Source organism: Gavialis gangeticus, unplaced genomic scaffold (genome assembly GCF_001723915.1).
Source record: "Gavialis gangeticus isolate Ggan-Ray unplaced genomic scaffold, GavGan_comp1, whole genome shotgun sequence".
Lineage (NCBI taxonomy): Eukaryota > Metazoa > Chordata > Crocodylia > Gavialidae > Gavialis > Gavialis gangeticus.
In genome coordinates, this window is record NW_017729024.1 from 8,485,048 (window position 1) to 8,503,379 (window position 18,332).

The following is an 18,332-nucleotide window of genomic DNA, read 5'->3' on the forward strand; positions in this document are numbered from 1 at the left end:
GGGAAAAAAGGCAGTTTCAGTTGAAATCACATATGCATTTATGCAAGTCAGATGTATGGAATTTGAATACAGGGTTATTGTTGGGAATCGCATATCTACGTGTTTGAAGAAAGACACTGGAATTTACAAAGGTTCCCTTTCTTAAATAGAACTTCAAAGCATCCCAGCTTTGACAGCTACCAATAATGCTTAATTATATTGTGTCTAAATCGGGGGTGGGCAGTTATTTTGGGCAGAGGGCCACTTACTGAGTTTTGGCAAGCCATCAAGGGCCACATGATAGGCAACTAGGGGCAGATAAATACTAATTTTCTAAGTTTTTTTAGGGGCCCCATGGGCCAGATAGAATGGCCTGGCAGGCCGCATCTGGCCCCTGGGCTGCATTTTGCCCACCCTGGTCGAAATAAAGACTCGTAGGTTGAACCAGCTGGCAGATGTTGTCCAGATGTTTGCAAATTGCAGGAACTTTCAAATTATAAACCAATCCTTTCTGATGTTTGCTTAATTTGTCAGAGTAGATATTAGTTAGCAAATAAAATCAAATATCTGTGGCTTCCAGCTAATCTTCCACTTGAAAATGGCGTCTACATGATAAAATGACACTGTCACTTGTTTTTGAAACAACTCTATTGCTTATTTGATCTGTGCCATTCTTTAGATATTATTCAAGTGAATACTTGCTGGATCTTTAGAGGTATGGTAAAACCACACAGACCTCTCTTGTTTCCAAGATGCCTGACACAAAGCTTAAGCAGCTTAAAATTTGCCAAGAAAATGCTCTCTTCTCTTTGCCAATTATGAATTTTCACATTTTCCCTCTTGCACTTATTCCTGTCATCCCATCAGATAGTAGTTCCTTTCCCATGGCAACTATTCCTCCAGTACCTAAATCTATTATTCTAGATTTTAACTGCATGATCCTCCCAATGGTCTGTCTTCCTGGATTGTGGATGGTAAGGTGATCTTTGAGACGGTCAAATCTGAATCTTGAGCAGTGGCATAATTGGGGGGAAGGGCAGGTGACCCCAAGTATCCCTTTTGGAGGAAGAGGGCACAAAAGTAGCCACCCCCACAGCTGCAGCTGATCACACCACAGCAATCAGCACAGTGGCAGCTGGCATTGCCCCAGGTGCAGAGCTGCCCTGCTGAACCTCTGATCTCGAGGTCTCTATAGAACACAACTCAGTTAGAATTCGATTTGTAAGTGTGCTAGTGGAAAGCAGGGGTATAGTTTGTAGCGGTGTTGGTCTAAGGATGTAGGCAGACAAAGTTATTTAGGTAAATCATATCTTTTATTAAACTGACTCAAATAGTTGGAACAAAATTTCTTTGCAAACTTTCAGGTATAAATACCCTTTGTCAGACTGAAGCATCTGCAGTTGGTGTGAGCTCTTCCTGGAAGGAATAAATAGTAAAGAAGCCGGAGGCTGGTATGCATGTAAGGAAGGCAGTCGGGCAAGATGTAATTGAGGAGTCAGTGGGTGAGAAACAGGCTTGCAAAGAAGAAAGTTTTCATCTATTTGAGTTGGTCTAATAAAAGATACCAGATTTATTCAAAGAACCTTGTCTGCCTAGTAGAAAGCAGTAGCAGTTCATTGTTCTGTAAGTATCTGCTTGGTGCAGAGATATCTATTGTGCCAAATGCTTTAATGTCTTAGCTGTTCAGGCAGTTTGAAGCTTCAGTATAGTGCTTCTGGGAGCACATTCTCTTGTAGAAGTATATAGTCAAAGGCTGTTGTCTTCTCTGGAGGAAATAATTAGTAGGAAAGAAGGAATGCTAGTTATTTAGCATTATGACCTTCAGTAAAGAACAGCAGGACTTCCTGCCCTTTAGGCAGGGGGCTGGACCAGATGATCTCGCAAGGTCCCTTCCAGCCCCAATATCTATGAAATCTATTAAATGAAATCTATGACAAGCTAGTACAAATATCCAAGTCCCATACCCTGCATAGATGAAGGAGACAGCAAGACATTGGTCCAACCTATTCTTCTGAAATGAGTAAGAATTCTGCAAAAAGTTCAGCACTGTCCCTGTACCTCCTGAAGACCTTTTTCTGTGGGTGATGCTGGAAAAGAGGAAGGGAAGGGGTAATCTACTCTTTCAAGTATCAAGGTCCTAGACCAGTGATGGCTTTGAAGATGAGGAACTGAACCTTTATTTAAATATGATGCTGTACATGGACACTGGGTAGTGTAGGGAGCATCAGTGTGATCATCCTATTTAACCACCCTGTCTGGGACATGGGTCACTGTGCTCTTGGACCAGCTGGTATGTCAACTGCTTCCATTGCACGTAGAGGACATTATAGTAGATCAGCCTCTAACACAGGTGCAGCTCACTGTGCCAAATTGTTCATTTGAAGGAAAGAGGAAAAGCGGAAAAGGCTTTTCTAGCCATTGCTGAAGTGGAGCATCCAGGCCCAGCCCAGAGTTGAATGTGGTTCCAAGACAAAACCTCCCTCTAAGATGATTGTCCTCAAGAGGAACAGTCCTATATACTCTTAATATCATTCCTTTTACCCACCATATCCTTTCCATCTTCTAAGGGTGAATCCTGAGCTTGCTGTTATTCATACAGGTGACTGTTTTTGTTCCTCTGGCCCTGTCCTTTAACAGCTCATAGTTTGAAAGCCTGAAGCTCCTTTCCAAACTCGCAGCTAAGGACTGCAAGCAGCAGTGAGAACGCTGTCTTCCATCTTTGCCTAATCAGACACTTGCAGCCTTCGTTTTGACAAGAGCCTGTGGGAAAACTCCTGGCTACGTATTTACCTGTACTCATTGTTAGCTGAAGTAGAGTATGCAACATCCCCCCCCACACACACCCAGCAACAAAAGCTTCCAGAGAAACAATCTGGAGTATTACATTGTGTGGGGATATTCTAATACAAATGGCTGTTTGCAATGACAGGCACAGGGAAGAGAAATACTTGACAAAAAGTAACTTTGATTGAGACTCGGAGATGGAAATGGACATTTTTGTACTGCCCTGTTTAACTGATAGACACTTTGAGGGAGCAAATTGCACTCCTGTACACATTTACAGACTCCTCCTCACCTGATCTGTATTCATTCTGGATTTCCACCAGCTCATTCCACATCCGTCTTTCAAATCTAGACATTCTTGCGTGCAGTTCATTTGCATAATTTTTCATCGGGCTCTGCTCCTTTTCATAGTGCTGCAGCTTATCTGTCCTTTCTAGCTTTGGGGAAAGATGAACATCTGCTTCCAGTTGTGCTTCTACTGCTTCCTTTTAAATATCAAGAGACCTTCATATAAACACCAATTGTGAACAAGAGGGCCCGTATTGCTCACCCTTAAGCTGCCTCTTGGTTTGCAAGCATGAGCTAAGACAGTTTTTCTCTGAAAATCCTCACAGAAAATGGTACTGAATAAATGCTGCTAAGACTTGGTGCCCTGGGAAGGAGGCCCTGCAGTCCCTTCACCCCCAGGGGTTTCATCAATGGGGTGGGGAGCTGATCCCAATTTTACCTTGGAATACATACAAACTGGACTCGTACTTGGGTACAGTGCAAGGGTAAGGGATTTACTGTGCTCCTCTCATACAAAGCTTTTGAACCAAAATTGTTAAATATTGAGCAAATTTGGAGCACAGTGCCTAGCATAAAAAGCTAGGCTGGGCTGATCTGCAAACTGCTCTGCCATTAAATGTGTAGAGAGGTTCTCTTCCTTTCCCCACTCCCAATATATGTGCCTTAAGTAGTCTCTGAAGGCCCTTATATAGTCATTAGCAGGGCATGCAAAAAGGATGAATGCAGTTGTCCATCTCCACTTCGTCCTACACGTGGCAGGGACCAGCGAGAGCTCTGTCACAGTGGTCAGCACCCTCTGTTCTTACAGAAAACAGTTCTGCGGTCAGAAGAGCTCGTATCAGTATAGAGGCAATGGCAGGATTTGCCTCTAAATTAAGCCATTTCTAAATGTTTAAATTGAGTTTGGTGTAGCAATGAAAACAAATGGTTTTGACTTTACAAATATTGAAATGCTGTACAGGTGGCTGATGAAGTGAGTCATCTGGCATAACCTGCTGCTGTTCTCACTCATGAAATCTTTCCATCCTGTAGCATATAAACTTCCAGACCAATCAGCATTCCCGTTCACACATCCTATGTGACACACAGGAGTGAAGAATAAACAGTTGTGTCATCATCCATGTTTTTTCAAAAGGTACTAAGCCTGGACTATTTTTAAAAATGTAACAGCTGGCCCAAGCAGTTAGGGCCGAATTGTGATTGATGGCAAATACCCTTGCAAAAATACAATCTAAATCTTAGTGAGCTGAGTGTTGTAATGCACCTCAAACTACCACGGCTCTAATACTCTGCCTCAGATTTCTCAAACGCCCAACCATATAACTATATCTGGCCTGAGTTTTCATGAAGCAGCAATGTTTTCCAGTGGACAGTTTGCTGAAAAGTAAGTGTGTGTGTGTTTGTGAGATATTTATATCCTGTCCTGCTTTGTGTAAAATTGGTACTGAAAACTCAATTGGCATGATACGTTTAAAACTGGCATTGAACATTAACTATGTATTGTTTTGCACAACTTTCACACTTTCTGTCTCCAGGGAGATTGTAATACTGTGCAATGTATATCTAATCTGCAAAGCACTCCATGAAAAATGATAGTATCAGAGGAAGCAAATACACACAGCTTTGAGATAAAGTGTAGAGTTAGAAATATTTTCAATATCTTCTCCACTGCATTCAAATACATTCAGTACAGAAGTAACTGGCCAGATTTAAGTGTAATTCAAGATTCAAATGAAAGGAAATGTTCATGTAAAATTTTGTCCTAAGATACACCCAGGATCATAGTTGCTGATGTCTGTATTGTAGCAATTTATTTGGTTTTCAACTCTTAAGCAGGATGAATAGCATATGTCAATAAGCCAAGAAGCTTTTAAGGCTTTGGAAGAACTAATTAAAATGTTTGACTCAAGTGCCAGCTCCCAGCTATTCCTCTGAAATTTAAAATCTGCTAAATTGTCAGGTGCTAACCTAGAATCCATTTGTGAAATTCTTATATTGCAAATCTGGCAAATTTTGCATATCCTGTTTAAACGTTTTAATGTGCATTTTAATAACTAAAATATATTTTGGCTTACTACACTGCACTCTCTCCAGAGCTAGCCCATTAGAAGCTTATTCTAGAAGTTTGAATCAGCTGTCTAAGAAACTAAACCTTTGTTCCTGGTTTCCTGAAGTCAAGCACTAGCATTACAGAACAATTCAGTGTTTCACACGGTCAAAATGGTGCTCAGGGCTCTGGTGCCTGAGCTCAAAGTGAGAAGTGGAAGATTCGGGATGTCAGTTCTGGCACTTGAAACAGTGGCCAGCTTACCATCAACGAAAAGCTCAATTCACAGATAGACGTTTTCTATAGTATCTTTTGGCAGTAATTTTGAATACGCAAAGCATACATACTGGATAGGAAATGATATATTGATTTCTGTCAGGTAACAGAATTATTAGGGCTTCTACTTATGACTTCGCCGGTCTCCTCTTACCCTTTGCTCATTTTTGTTTGCAATTTCTACTCTTTTTCCCTCCCTTTCAATTTTTCCACAGCATTTTTCCTTCCCCCATTCTCCAATTTTTTTCTTTATCTTGATCCTTCCCTCATCATCACTGCCTGCATTAAAGGGGGATTTCAGGGGAAAAAAATATTTTGCCAAAGTTCAAGCTGGCTATTTTTTGTTTTAGCTAAACATTTTGAAGACTTCAAAATGAGATCCTCACTTGCACCTCAGAAAGGAGGAAAACAAATGTTGGGGGAGCAAACGGGTGCAATCCACCTTGAATTTGAGTGTTTTAGTTTGTCTGAACATAACTCGAGGAAGAGGAAGTTTGACACAACTGAATCCTCTGCGTATTTACAGACCAGGTTCAGTCCAAACAGGAACAGTATGAGCTCCTCCATGCTGTCTTACCAAGTGTTCAGCACGGACTGCAAGGTACCATCTGCACACAAAGCTTTTGCCTGTTCAGTTCTCTGTTGAGTTTAGTTGCCAAGACTGTCTATGAGGGTGCCATATGTGCAGGGTTTGGTTTGTTGTATTTTTGTTTGTTTGTTTGTTTTTACGTGGCTACACATCCAATAATGGGAAACAGACTTAAAATCATTAAGCCACCACCAGGTGGAAACTATGAGTCAGCTGCACATTGTGCTGAATTTGAATGAATAACATAAATATGAGCGAGCTTTTATCAGTTTTCTAATCTAACTCCATACGCTCAAATCCTTTTACCGACAGAGTTATGGTCATGGGGCTTTTGAAATGTTTACTATTGTTTGGTGGGTGGTGTTGAGGTTTCTTTTTGGGGGGGGGGGGGGGGGTTTTTTTTTTTTTTTTTTTTTTGTTTGGGGGGTGGTTTGGTTTTTTTTTGGGGGGGGGGGGGGGGTGTTTTTTTTTGTATCTTTGCAAATTTTTTACAGTGCCCAAATCATTGGTAATCCTCTTGTAACCACAACTTCAAAACTCTACAATTCTGCACTGATTTTACTGGAAGTTGTGAGGGGAAAACAAATCTTACCAGTCTCTCCTTCATTGCATTAAGTAGCTGATTTGTTTGGTTGGCTTGTTCTTGTTCAGATCTCCTCAATAGGGTTTCTATCCACTTTCGCTGATTCTGAGCTTGTTCCTTTAATTCATTTAGAAGACTATTCATCCTAAAATTAAGATATTTTGGAATAAAGCCGAGCTTTGTCATTGTGCAAAAATCACTCATTCACTTAGGTAAATTGTTTCAAATCTCCCAGTGGTTTCCAACAACCCCTATCCTCAATTATTTTACTAACCCCTAACTTGAATATTGTACTTTTTGTGCCATGATGGTATACTTTTTCATGCATGTTGTTCTTTAGAGTAGATACTCCGAGAAGTGGATAAACAGATATGTTATTCCCCTTTATAATCAAATGTACTTTAAAAGCTGGCTGGTTTCTTTCCATTTTTGGTGGTACCAGCAATCCAACTGAATATATTTGCTGTGGCATCATGCTGAACATGATCATCAGAAAGAGCCCCCAAGTCAGGGGTAGTCAGGAATTGGAAATGCAGAAAGATGAGAGAGATTCACAGATGCTAGGGCTGGAAGGGACCTTGGAATATCATGGAGGCCAACCCCCTGCCCCCGGGGCAGGAAGTCAGCAGGGATCATAGGATCCCAGCAAGATAAATATCCAAATGTCTCTTGAAGGTGTTCAAGGTAGGCGCTTTAACTACCTCCAGCAGCAGTTTATTCCAAACCTTGGGGGCTCGAACAGTAAAGAAGTTCTTCCTTATGTCCAGCCTGAAACAGTCATAGAGGAGTTTGTGACCGTTCAACCTGGTCATCCCCCAGGGCGCTCTGGTGAACAGACGTTCCCCCAGATCCTGGTGAACACTCCCGATAAACTTATAGGTGGTCACCAGATCACCCCTGAGCCTGCGCTTTTCCAGGCTGAAGAGCCTCATGGCTCTCAGCCTCTCATCATAAGGTCTGTTTTCCTGACCTCTGATCATGCACATGGTTCTACCCTGGACTCTCTCAAGCTTCTCCACGTCCTTTTTGAATTGTGGAGCCCAAAACTGGATGCAGTACTCCAGCTGCGGCCTCACCAAAGCTGAGTACAATGGGAAAATGATGTCCTGGGATTTGCTCGAGGCGCATCTATGGATGCAGGCCAGCATTTTGCTCGCTTTACTAGCCACAGCATCACACTGGAGGCTTATGTTCATCTTGTGGTGAATCGTGACCCCCCAAGTCCCTTTCATCCATAGTGCTAGCCAGTGTAGCACTGCTGAGCCTATAAGGATGCTGCAGGTTTTTCCTCCCAAGGTGGAGAACCTTGCATTTTTCGGTGTTAAAACCATCAGGTTCTCATCTGCCCAATTCCTGAGTTTGTCAAGGTCAGCCTGGATCATCCTCCTGTCCTCAGGTGTGGATGCTTTGAAGATAGGCACCACATTGGCCTCTTTCCAATCTTCGGGCACTTCACCAGAGCACCAGGAGTTCTTGAAGATCCGTGCCAGGGGCTGAGCTATGATGCTAACCAGCTCCTTGAGTACCCTGGGGTGTAAACTGTCAGGGCTGGCTGACTTGAAGGTATCCACCACTCAAGGTGTTCCTTCATGCGGTCAGCATTGATGGAAGGTAAGGGATCTCTCTCACCCGGACCTTCCTGTCCTGTAGTGGCCAGGGGGCTCCCATGGGACTGGTGAAAAACTGACACAAAGTACCCATTTAGCAAGTTTGCTTTGTCCTGGGCATCAGTTGTCCCATCTGATTTAGCAGGGGTTCCTTCGAGGTTTGAGCATAAAGAGAATATCGGATCTGCTTTCAGAGTAGATTTCAAGTGGGAGTCTGGAAGTCTACTACAAGCACACAAAGGCTTAGGTCCAGAGATTGGACCTAGCAGAGAGGCATCTTACATGCCTAACATTCAAAACACATGGTCCTTGTACTGGAGAGGTAGCTCTGGAGCAAATGGGAGGCTAATGAGCATTACTCAAATCAGACTGGAAATTATGTACACTTAGATGCTGGACCTATGTGACACAGACTTTATTTTTGTGCTGCAACACGTAACATAATGTGCAACTGTAATATAATTGACAAGTTATAATATACAGTACAAGTCATGAAAAAAAACATTAGCTTAGTTCTGAGTCTTAGGCAGAAATTTAAATTTGCAAGCTTTTGTAAATGACCTGACCTTAAACAATGTTTGAAACTGCTGTGTGCCATTTTTATGCTAATTTCTGACACATCTGTTTTCCAGCAAAAACTGACCTGTATTTAATTGGGTTGATTTACTATATAACCTTGGGCAACCCAGTTTGGCTTCTGTGTGCATCAGTTAAAATATAGAACAGGGTTGTGCAACAAGGCTACCTGAATTCAGGGCATGTTTACTTCTAATTCTAAAAGGATAAATATCGCCTTTGGGTGGGTGGGGGGGGAAATCAGAGAAAGTACCCCTAATTATTTTTACTGTGCTACTGATGCAGCATTATTAGTCCTTTGATAGAGATGACAGTTATTAACAGTAACTGAAATGCTGGGAATAAGGCGGCAATAAGAGATTTACTGTACATAGCATTTTATTGCAGTTTCTTGCCTGTAGCCCACATCTTATCAAAACCTATACAGAAATAATGTATTTGGTCCATTTCTTTTTAGTACTAATAAAAGAAAAAAGCAATTTCAGGAGTTTCTTAAGGTTTAGGAATGGCTTCATCTTTTCTAGTCAGTATGGATTTTTATCTAACATCATGACAAGTGACTCACTATCTGTAGACTAAGGGGTACTGTTTATCAGGAAAAACAAGACTGTTGTGTAGTACTAATGACAAGAGGCTCAAGCATTTTTTTCCCTTAGTCACTGGTAATGGGAATGAGTACTTGCAGAGAGCCATTCTGAGGGCCTGAAGACTCAGTTCATCTGTTTCCCCTGCCCACTTCCAGGAATACTTTTTCTCTTGAAGTCTTGCCTTACTTCACAGCCATCCTGCAAAGACCATATTCCTGACTCATCACTTCAGCTGGGCCAGTTCTTTGCTTGTATCCCACTACTAGCTCCCCCTTCCCAGCTACATCAAAAACAAACTATCCTTTGTGGCCTATCCTTGCCCTATGTGTTTTCATTTATTGAGATGTCAGCTCTAGCCTCCACTGTGTCAGCAGTGCCAGCCTTCATCACCTACCTGAGGTTTCTAACAAGAACCTTTGTGTCCCTTCTCCATGCCACCCTTCAGGCATAGACTGTATTCCCCATATACATCTGAGGCAAGGACTTTTCTGGCAATTATCTTTCATTGTACCAACTGAAGAACACTACTCTCCATAAACATCTGGAAAGCTGGCTTAATATGGTCTTTCAAATCCTTTCTTAAAAATCTTTTCTGCACAATGCCTACAATGTACTCACCGGTGGCTAGGCAGTTAATGTGCTCAGACCAAGGTTTTACAGGTTAGGCTGGGGGGAAAGAAAACTGGCTGTCTCTTGCATCCACCTGCTATTTCTGTGGGGTAGACACCATCTCTTAGTTGCTTTTACATAGTACCTGGAATATAATAGGGGCCCTTGCAGCACAAAGAGTAAATGACTGCAAGTTGGAAGACAAATGTATGTGATAGTGTATAAAGCCCAGTTACGAGCTTGATACAGAAATTACTTGGGTGATGTTCTGAGGCTTGCTTTGTGACCTAACACCCACGCTGGTGCATGCCAAAGGCCAGAAAGAAAATGTTTTGAGGCCCAGGAAGAGGTCATTTTTAGGATGATGATATGGAACAGGTAGCCAACGTGTGGCATAGGCAGCATGGGCTGATTTGGGGAAGGGACAGGCAGCATAGTGGCAGACAGGGCAGAAAGCAGAGCAGCAGCTTGGTCAGGAACCAGAGGGCAAAGGAACAGAGAGCACCAGATCGGGTAGGGACAAGGAATAGGAGCAGCACTCAAGGAAGGTGTGGGGTAATTTGTGGCACACTTGGCAAGAAGGTTGGCCACCAGTGATGTGGAGAATAAGAAACTTCTACATATTATTTTGGTTACACTATCAGGTAACATCACAAAATAATGGCTATCTGCCCAAATGCACAGAGTTCAATGAAAGGAAGATGTAAGGGCAAAACACAGGAAACCACGGCAAAGGTAGGCTGCTTGGGATAAAAGGCCTTCAAAGGAGTTAATATAGCCTAGGTTGGGCTGTTGGTTAGGAAAAAAAAAAACTCCCTGGCTGCCTAGGATCATAGGAGGTTACTAAACTGTTACCAGTCTGTAGGCCTAGAAAAGGAAGGGCTTTGAGTGAATGGCTGAGCTGTGCAGGGGATGTCAGGAAGAACTGAGTGACATGCAAACAGAGGCACAAAAAAGTGCTATACTGGGACATGCCACACTTGCTTTGCATGTGCTAGCTCCCAGGATTTGTTGGCACATGCACATAATGCCTCACTAACACAGCTAAATGCTTCTGGTTTGGGAGCTAGTGCCCAGAGCAGGCAAGGCATGTCTCAGTAAGGGGCTGTCATGCATCATCTAGACACAGGCATAGGGAAACATCAGCAGGGCAGTCAGCTTTCTCAAATCACAGGTAGAGGTAACTGAGCTAGATGGAGCATACCAAATCATGCAAAGGACAAATCGGGGGCCAATAAGAGGGAAATACATACAGACCTTTACCGTGTTTATGCATTGCCCTGCCTGCTCTGTACTTCTGAATGAGTAAATAAATAGCTCTGTTCTGAGAAGGTGGTTTTGAGTTGCTTTGACTTGCTTACAAATGAAATGGATTACAAATGTCAAATCCAGGTCTAGATGGGTGACCTGTTGTATTACTGCAGTAGAAAATGTGGAGGCTGCTACCCAGAGGCCTGGTCCCAGATAGGGTGAATGTGGCAGGGGTCAGCTCAAAAGGGTTGTATCAAAGAGGAATTGAAATGGGTTTAAAATGCAGTTCACCCTGTAACTGTGATTAGGCAATTTAGCAGCATATATTTTAATACTAGTTATTTGAATTTGAGAGTAAGAAAGGAGTCTTCCCTGTTCTAAAGAGTTTACTAGTAAGTAGAAAAATTGTCACAATCTTCCTATCAATGTGGCGGTTAAATATCACTAACTTCTCACATATCACTCTAAGAATTTCCCACACATAAAAAGATGCTTAGACAATTTGATTCACTTCATATGGCTGTACATATTACTCCTGATTTCACTTGTACCAAGATCTTCGCCCTCCTAATTATGAAGGGCCAAGTTAAGTCTTTCTGTAAGCAAATACAACAGTTACTGAAATCCATGAAAGTTGTTTGACTTGCTTACATGCTGTATTTGGCCAAAGAGCTTAAATCATGATTACCAAAAGCAATTTGGACTTGAACATAGTCTGAAAAACTCAGCTCTAGAAGGCTTAGGCTGTACAGCAGATGTCAAGCAAAAAGTTGTTCCTTGGTTTTAAATTTTTTTCACATGTACAGACTTCCCCTACATGGAAGTGAGGGGGAAAGGGAAAGGGCAAGGGATAGTATAGGTGCATTTAAAGGTGGGGGAAGGGGGGAGAAAAGTGGGGGTTTTTTTGCAAGAGATCCTTCCAGACAGTTGATTTCAGTACACTTGAATAGGACTGAATATCCTATTCTCTCACACACTTCACATACTTTAATGCTTCATTTAATTGCTTTCAGGATTATCACCTGCTGCGTGTGACCTGCATAATTTTCTTTGAGTCATACCCAAGTGTAGGCCTAGACGGGTACAAGACAGGAACATCCAAAATAAGTTCATTTTGCTCTGAAAATCTGGCCTATGAAGTTCATTTCATCTCCATTATTAACTGGTATTTTTTGGTTTTGGCATTTTTTTAATTCAAGCACTGGTAGGAAGAGGTGTTCTTCAAGGGGCATGGGTAATTTTAATTCAGTAAGATATTAAATACACATGCAAACCTTTTCCTTTAATGAAAAGAACCTTTTGGATCTTAAGACCATACCAATACTTATATCATCTCAAGATCTTGTAAATCTTGCAGCTTTTTTCCAGTCTCCTATACTGCTAACATTTTCAGTATGAAAAAGGAAAGCATCAGTTCAGCTCTCCATTCTCTAGCAACTTTTCCCGTTCTCCTTTTCTAAGTTTTGTTCCTTACTTCACATACTCTCTGCCCTTACCATCCATTTTTTTCCTATCTTCCCCTTCTTCCTGCTCTACCCATTCCATGATCAGTTATTTCCCCATGATTGCACATATTTTCTTCTATTCTATTGGCCTGGAAACTTTTTTTCCTATTTAATTCTAATATTGGTTAGACCTCAACCTCACAAACAGTGTCTTGTATTCAAAACCTTATCTAACTCTACTACACAGTTGGGCCAATAAAAGACAATCACCCTAAGAATTCCTTGCCTCTCACATTAGTAAAAATTATTAATTTTTTACACTGGAGGAAGATTGGGGGAAAAAGGTGACTCTGGGAAGCAACTCCAAAAAGATGAAGCACAAATCAGAGGGAATATAAATCACAGTACAAAAAGGGCTATGAAGAGGATTGCACAGCAATTTTTACTGTGCATAGCTTTGCATACTACATTCAAAGAGGAACGTTATAAAATTGGTGTGAATACAGAGGAAGGAAACTTTGGTTAATAAAGGGGCTACAGCTATTTGTTGAGGACAGGAACATTAGGTTTGTGGCAAGTTATAAATAAAACCAATACCGCATTTAAACAGTGAAGTAAAGAGGGCTTTTATCAATGGTGCTCTTAACAAAATTACTCAGTAGAAAAAGAAGGGAAAATAGGTATGTTAGGAAACATTCATCATTCAAGAGCAAGTATCACAAGATTGGAGGAAAAAAAGTGGGGGTGAGGACATCATGTATTAATATGGGTTTATTACATGATGAATTATTTTATAGTGAACTACCATAGCATAAATACTGAACATCTGCATTGTCTTACTATGGGGCATGAGTTCTACTCATCTGAACTCAATGGGTATTTTGTCAGACTTTGGTGAGTCAGGATCAGAGCCTGGGAATATACAGATAATCTCAAATGTCTAATTTCCGCTGCAGCCTGCAAGATTAGTTGTTTTTCAGGTGTGACCTCTCTGAGTCAAGGTCCTAGGAGGCATCATTTAGTTCTGAAAGACACTAATGATACAGTGTGATGTTACAATAGGCCCCGAATACAGGGCAGCTCAATTCTGAACTGCTCCAGAAGCAGGCCAGACCTAGCTCAGTCATGGTCTCCCTCCCAGTCCCAGGGGTGAAAACCTGGTCTTGTAAATGTCAAATAAGAAGCTGCCATTGAGCTTGCTGGGGCCAGAATTTCATTCCACATCTATAAACCACAGGCAGCACATGTTTCCTGTTGCTCTAGCATACTTAAGCTGCCAACCAAAGGTTCCAGCCCTTCCTTGTCTTTCTGCCACTAACCTGCATGAGTGCATGAAGCAGTACCTCTGTGCTCTACTTCTCCCATTATGTTTATATGTGATGTGGAAAGCCAGCATGGGTGTATAAGGCTAGAGACAGACATTAAAAAAGGCTGAGCCTGAACTGATTCCATCCTTGCAGGTTAGTCTAACCTGACTAGGATAAATCACTTTGTAACTGCAGAGACATTCCAGACATGCAGGCACATGCCTGCAGTGGCTCAGGCTAGAAGCTGGGGGGGTGCTAGAGGGTTGAGCTGAGGGGGGCATGGCAAGACCCTGGCAGGATTAGGAAGGAGTTAGCCCCCCCCCCCCTTGATAACAGAGCATTTATCAGCTCTATTATCAGCATTTATCACCCCATCAGAAAACAAAGAGCCTCTCTCAATAGTTCAAGCTCTTCTTAAAGAAGAAAGAGAGGGATATTACCAGCTAAACTGCTGATTAGCTTCAAAAAGCCCTAAGCCAACATTGCTGACTGCCATAGCAGGGACTATAGCCAGTATGTGCTAGCTAATGCTGAGGTATCTGTGTAACGCAGAGGGGACAGGGGATCCCTGCTTTGCAGGGAGTGGTGAGGGGAGGGGGAGAGTATGGGGAAGCCAGGCAGATGCTGCTGTGCCTGCAAGTCTCTGACCAAGCTACAGCCAGGAAGCAGAGGGGAGGGGCCAGCCTTGCTATGGAGCAGAGAGCCCAGCCCAGCGAGTATGCCAGGATGCTGTGGGAGTCTGGTTTAACTTAAACCAGCAAGGGATCTAGGACAGACATTGCATAAACCAGTTTGACCCAAATCAGTTAAGTCTGATATTACATTCAACCAGGTTTCTCTTAATCCAGTTTCAGCCATTTTCAAACTGGTTTACATGCAACAGAACAGATGTTCAGCACAAGTTTAAACCAGTTTCTGATCACTTAAACCAGTTTATGTGCAATATCTGTCTCCAGCCTAAAAGGCTGTAGTAGACAGGCCCAATGCTGGTGTACTAGCCAGGCCACAAATTAGCCCTAAGTGTTAAGGCCGGGTCAGCAGAGGTATCTAGTGCTACTCCTTCTAAATATGGTAAGGAGTTAGTTGACTGTTCTTTATTTGTTAGGGAGAGGCATTTAGTGCCTTTTCATTTTGACAAGTAGTTTTCAAAACAATATTCCTTCATTATGCATTTTAATTATTGTGCAGTACAGTATAGATCTTCATTACCTTTCCTTCAGCATTTGTGAATGCATGTAAATTAATGAGTTTATTTTGCTACTTCATGCCAACTCTATCAGACTAAAGTATTCAGAGTGCATTAACATAATGAAAAAAATCTATATCACCTACTTGAAATCCAGAAGTTGCAATTCATGGTGATGATTTCCCTGGACTGTCTTTAGATTTGAGCTGTGCTCAGAGCTGGAAGTCTCTATCTTGCCTAATAGCTGCATTACCTAATGGAAATTCAACAGGGAACATTTTTGTGAGCCAAGTTATCAGCACTTACATTTAACTACACATTTCTGTTACAGAAGCTGGGAAACTAGCCTGAATTTAAGGTAGGCCTGTACTGGAAAAAGCTTTTTATTATTACACTGAACACTAAAAGTTTGAGACAAAACCAACAAAATAACTATACACTCATTTTTTCGTGGGGTTTAAATGAATCTTGAAGTTTGTTTGGGGCCAGGAGCTAGAGAGAATTGAGACAGCCTGCCACCTAGCAGGATCCTCAAGGGACTCCAAGTGAGAGGATATCACTCCAGAATTCCCAATAGCTAAGTGTTTAAAGCCCTTGCATGATATGTGGGACATGTAGTTCAAACCTCTGCTGTGCCCGATTCTGAGCAAAGACTAAAATGCACATTTCCTATATCCCAGGCGAGTGTCAATTCCAGCTTATTATTTTATGATAGGTCTCTCTTGTTGGAGCTGTTCTACTTTGTATAAATAAGTATTCATTGGACCAAAAAGAGAGCCCACTTTTAGATTTGAACCCAAGTCTACCACATCCCAAAGAAATGCCTCAAATTCCCAGATGGACACATGCACTCTCTCTCCCTTCTCACAGTTCTTTGTGTAGGTAGCAGCTACCTTAGGTGGACTCTCAGCATTGCTATTGGATCAGACACTATTCATGAGAAAAGAGAGCAAACCCCTTAATCCTGCTTTGGCTTGTATTAGGGCTCCAAGAAGCCTGTTAGCTGTGAAGCATAAGCAGTGCTTAACATACAATTTGTTAAGAAGCATGCACACTGGCAGAAAAGTAAATACCTAAGGACTTGAGCATCTTAGTACTTGGAAGTAGCTCAGTGGTGGTTTGACAGTGCCAGTGACATCAAGGCACTTAAAATTACTATTTACATGGCAGATGGACATTTATGTATGTATTTCTCAGAACCCTGAAGAATCAAGACCTTTATAAAGGTATGTTTCTTATATATTCCTGACATGTAGGTCTCAGCATGGTTTACAATCCATAATGATACACTTGCACCATGCCTTTGTAGAAGCTTGATTTGATGACATTACAGGCTTACATAGAGCATTCAGATGACCAAAACTACAATGATTTGGAATCCCAGGAGTGTTCTTGGCAGAGACTGGATCTCACAGCAGGTGTAAATAACTTGGTGGGAGGAACATAGTCACTTATATTCCTTACTCTTGAAAGTTGAACTACAGAAAAACTCCCTTCACTGGAGGTTCATGATGTCCACATAAGACCCTAATTATGAGCCAGAATTCATCTCCTAGGAAACTATAATATCTTTGGTAAGTAGGAAAAACAGTACAGGGAAAATAAAAAAAAAACTTCAATAGGCTGCTTACAGTGAGTAAGCTTGGACAGAATCAGGCCCAGGGTGACTATACTTTACTTTATTTCTCATCAAAAAGACAGCTTATCTTTGGAACTCTGTCCTCCGACTATTCTGTAAGATTTCTATCTTCAGTTGAGAAGGTTTCTGCTTAATATCTACACTGACTTGTTTGTGCAAACTTTGCTACATTCCTTCATGTGAATCTGTTCTGTTTTCCATTTTGCAGTGAAACAGAACAATGTTACATGTGTTATGAGGCAGACGTCCTAACAGTGTCATAGGATAGTATTCCCAGGTAAAGTATCTTCCTCCAAGCTTTGTCTTGAGTAACTCTACTTTGGAGGAAATTTAAGTTGCTTACAGAGCAGCACACACATTCAAAGTACACTGAAGTAAGACTAATGCACAGCAAGTTTAAGCTGAATAGCAACTTCAGTCAATGTGATAGATGCTCACATGAAGGCAGGAAGAGAGAACCATCATTTTACTTGCCAAGAGAGGAAAGTTTGCTGCATAATTATATTTTTACACAAAGATGCTATTTATGTGCACAATCCTTCAAGATGGTAAACTCCCTAAATCAGCCAAAAGGCTCTGATAAATATTAGCAAAAGTCTACAGCATAATTTTTAAAAGTTCTAATTTTCTGGATGTCCTGGAAACAGCAGTATGTCCAAGCTATGTACAAGTATACATTACAGAACTATAGTGTACTATATACGCTACACTATAAAAATAGGTCAACATAAAAAAGTATAATTTAAAAAGAAATTACAGGTTCACTTAATAGGGAGGCTATTAAGCAGCTAGATCTGTCCCCCTTCTGAAGCTAAAAACTAAAGACTTTAAAAATAATGGATTCCTGAAGTATTTATTCTCTGTCTTTAAGGTCTTTCAATTTGGAATTTCAATATGCCCTTCAAAACAAGAAAGGGGCAATGGGGGAACGCCATGTCCTACTTGCAAATACTGGGGTGATTATTATTTAGGATTTCAGGTTTCCCAGGTTCTCAGGATTGTGTTTTCAATTTTGTATTACTGCGCATCTTTCCCTAGCCCTATGGTTATAAACATAAGCTGCATATAAACATGAATGACATGTCCCCCTGGAGGCAACTGCCCGCAGGCGATGGCATCTGCCATGCTTCTTTCAGGGGGTGCACAGCCAATCTCAGGGGGAGCACGTGCACTCGTGTGCACCCCCTATGCATCGCCAATGCGTATAAAGCAGCTTAAGTGATTGGAAATTGGTTCAAATCTATAATACAATAGAAGTTCAGTGCACGTAAACCGATTTCAAAATGGCTGAAACTGGTTCAAGATAAATCTGGATGGATGTAGTATCAGACTTAACTGATTTAAGTTAAATCAGTTTATTGAACTTCTGTCCCAGATTCAAGTTAACTCTCAGTCCCCCAGCATCCCAGGATGCTTTGCACTCTCCCCAAAACCCATGTTGCAGGGCAGGCTAGCCTTGGCCCAAGCTGTCTGTTCCAGCCAACCAGGGAGGCATGCTGTAGTGGACTGGGCCACTGCAGGTATGTGGCTGCATTTCTAGAATCAAAAGTTAGTATCTGTTCACTTGCTCATAAATTCA

The 18,332-nt window shown here is 41.6% G+C and overlaps 1 protein-coding gene across 1 annotated transcript in view; it reads right to left on the reverse strand.

The window, feature by feature from the left end:
• Window positions 1-18,332, reverse strand: part of FAM81B (family with sequence similarity 81 member B) — a 79,607-nt gene that overhangs the window by 1,305 nt on the left and 59,970 nt on the right. The window contains exons 6-8 of the mRNA XM_019516878.1: window positions 15,261-15,367; window positions 6,556-6,691; window positions 3,056-3,248 (exon numbers count right to left, since the gene is read on the reverse strand). Of these exons, the coding sequence (XP_019372423.1) occupies window positions 3,056-3,248; window positions 6,556-6,691; window positions 15,261-15,367 (436 nt within the window). The remainder of the gene's footprint in view (window positions 1-3,055; window positions 3,249-6,555; window positions 6,692-15,260; window positions 15,368-18,332) is intronic.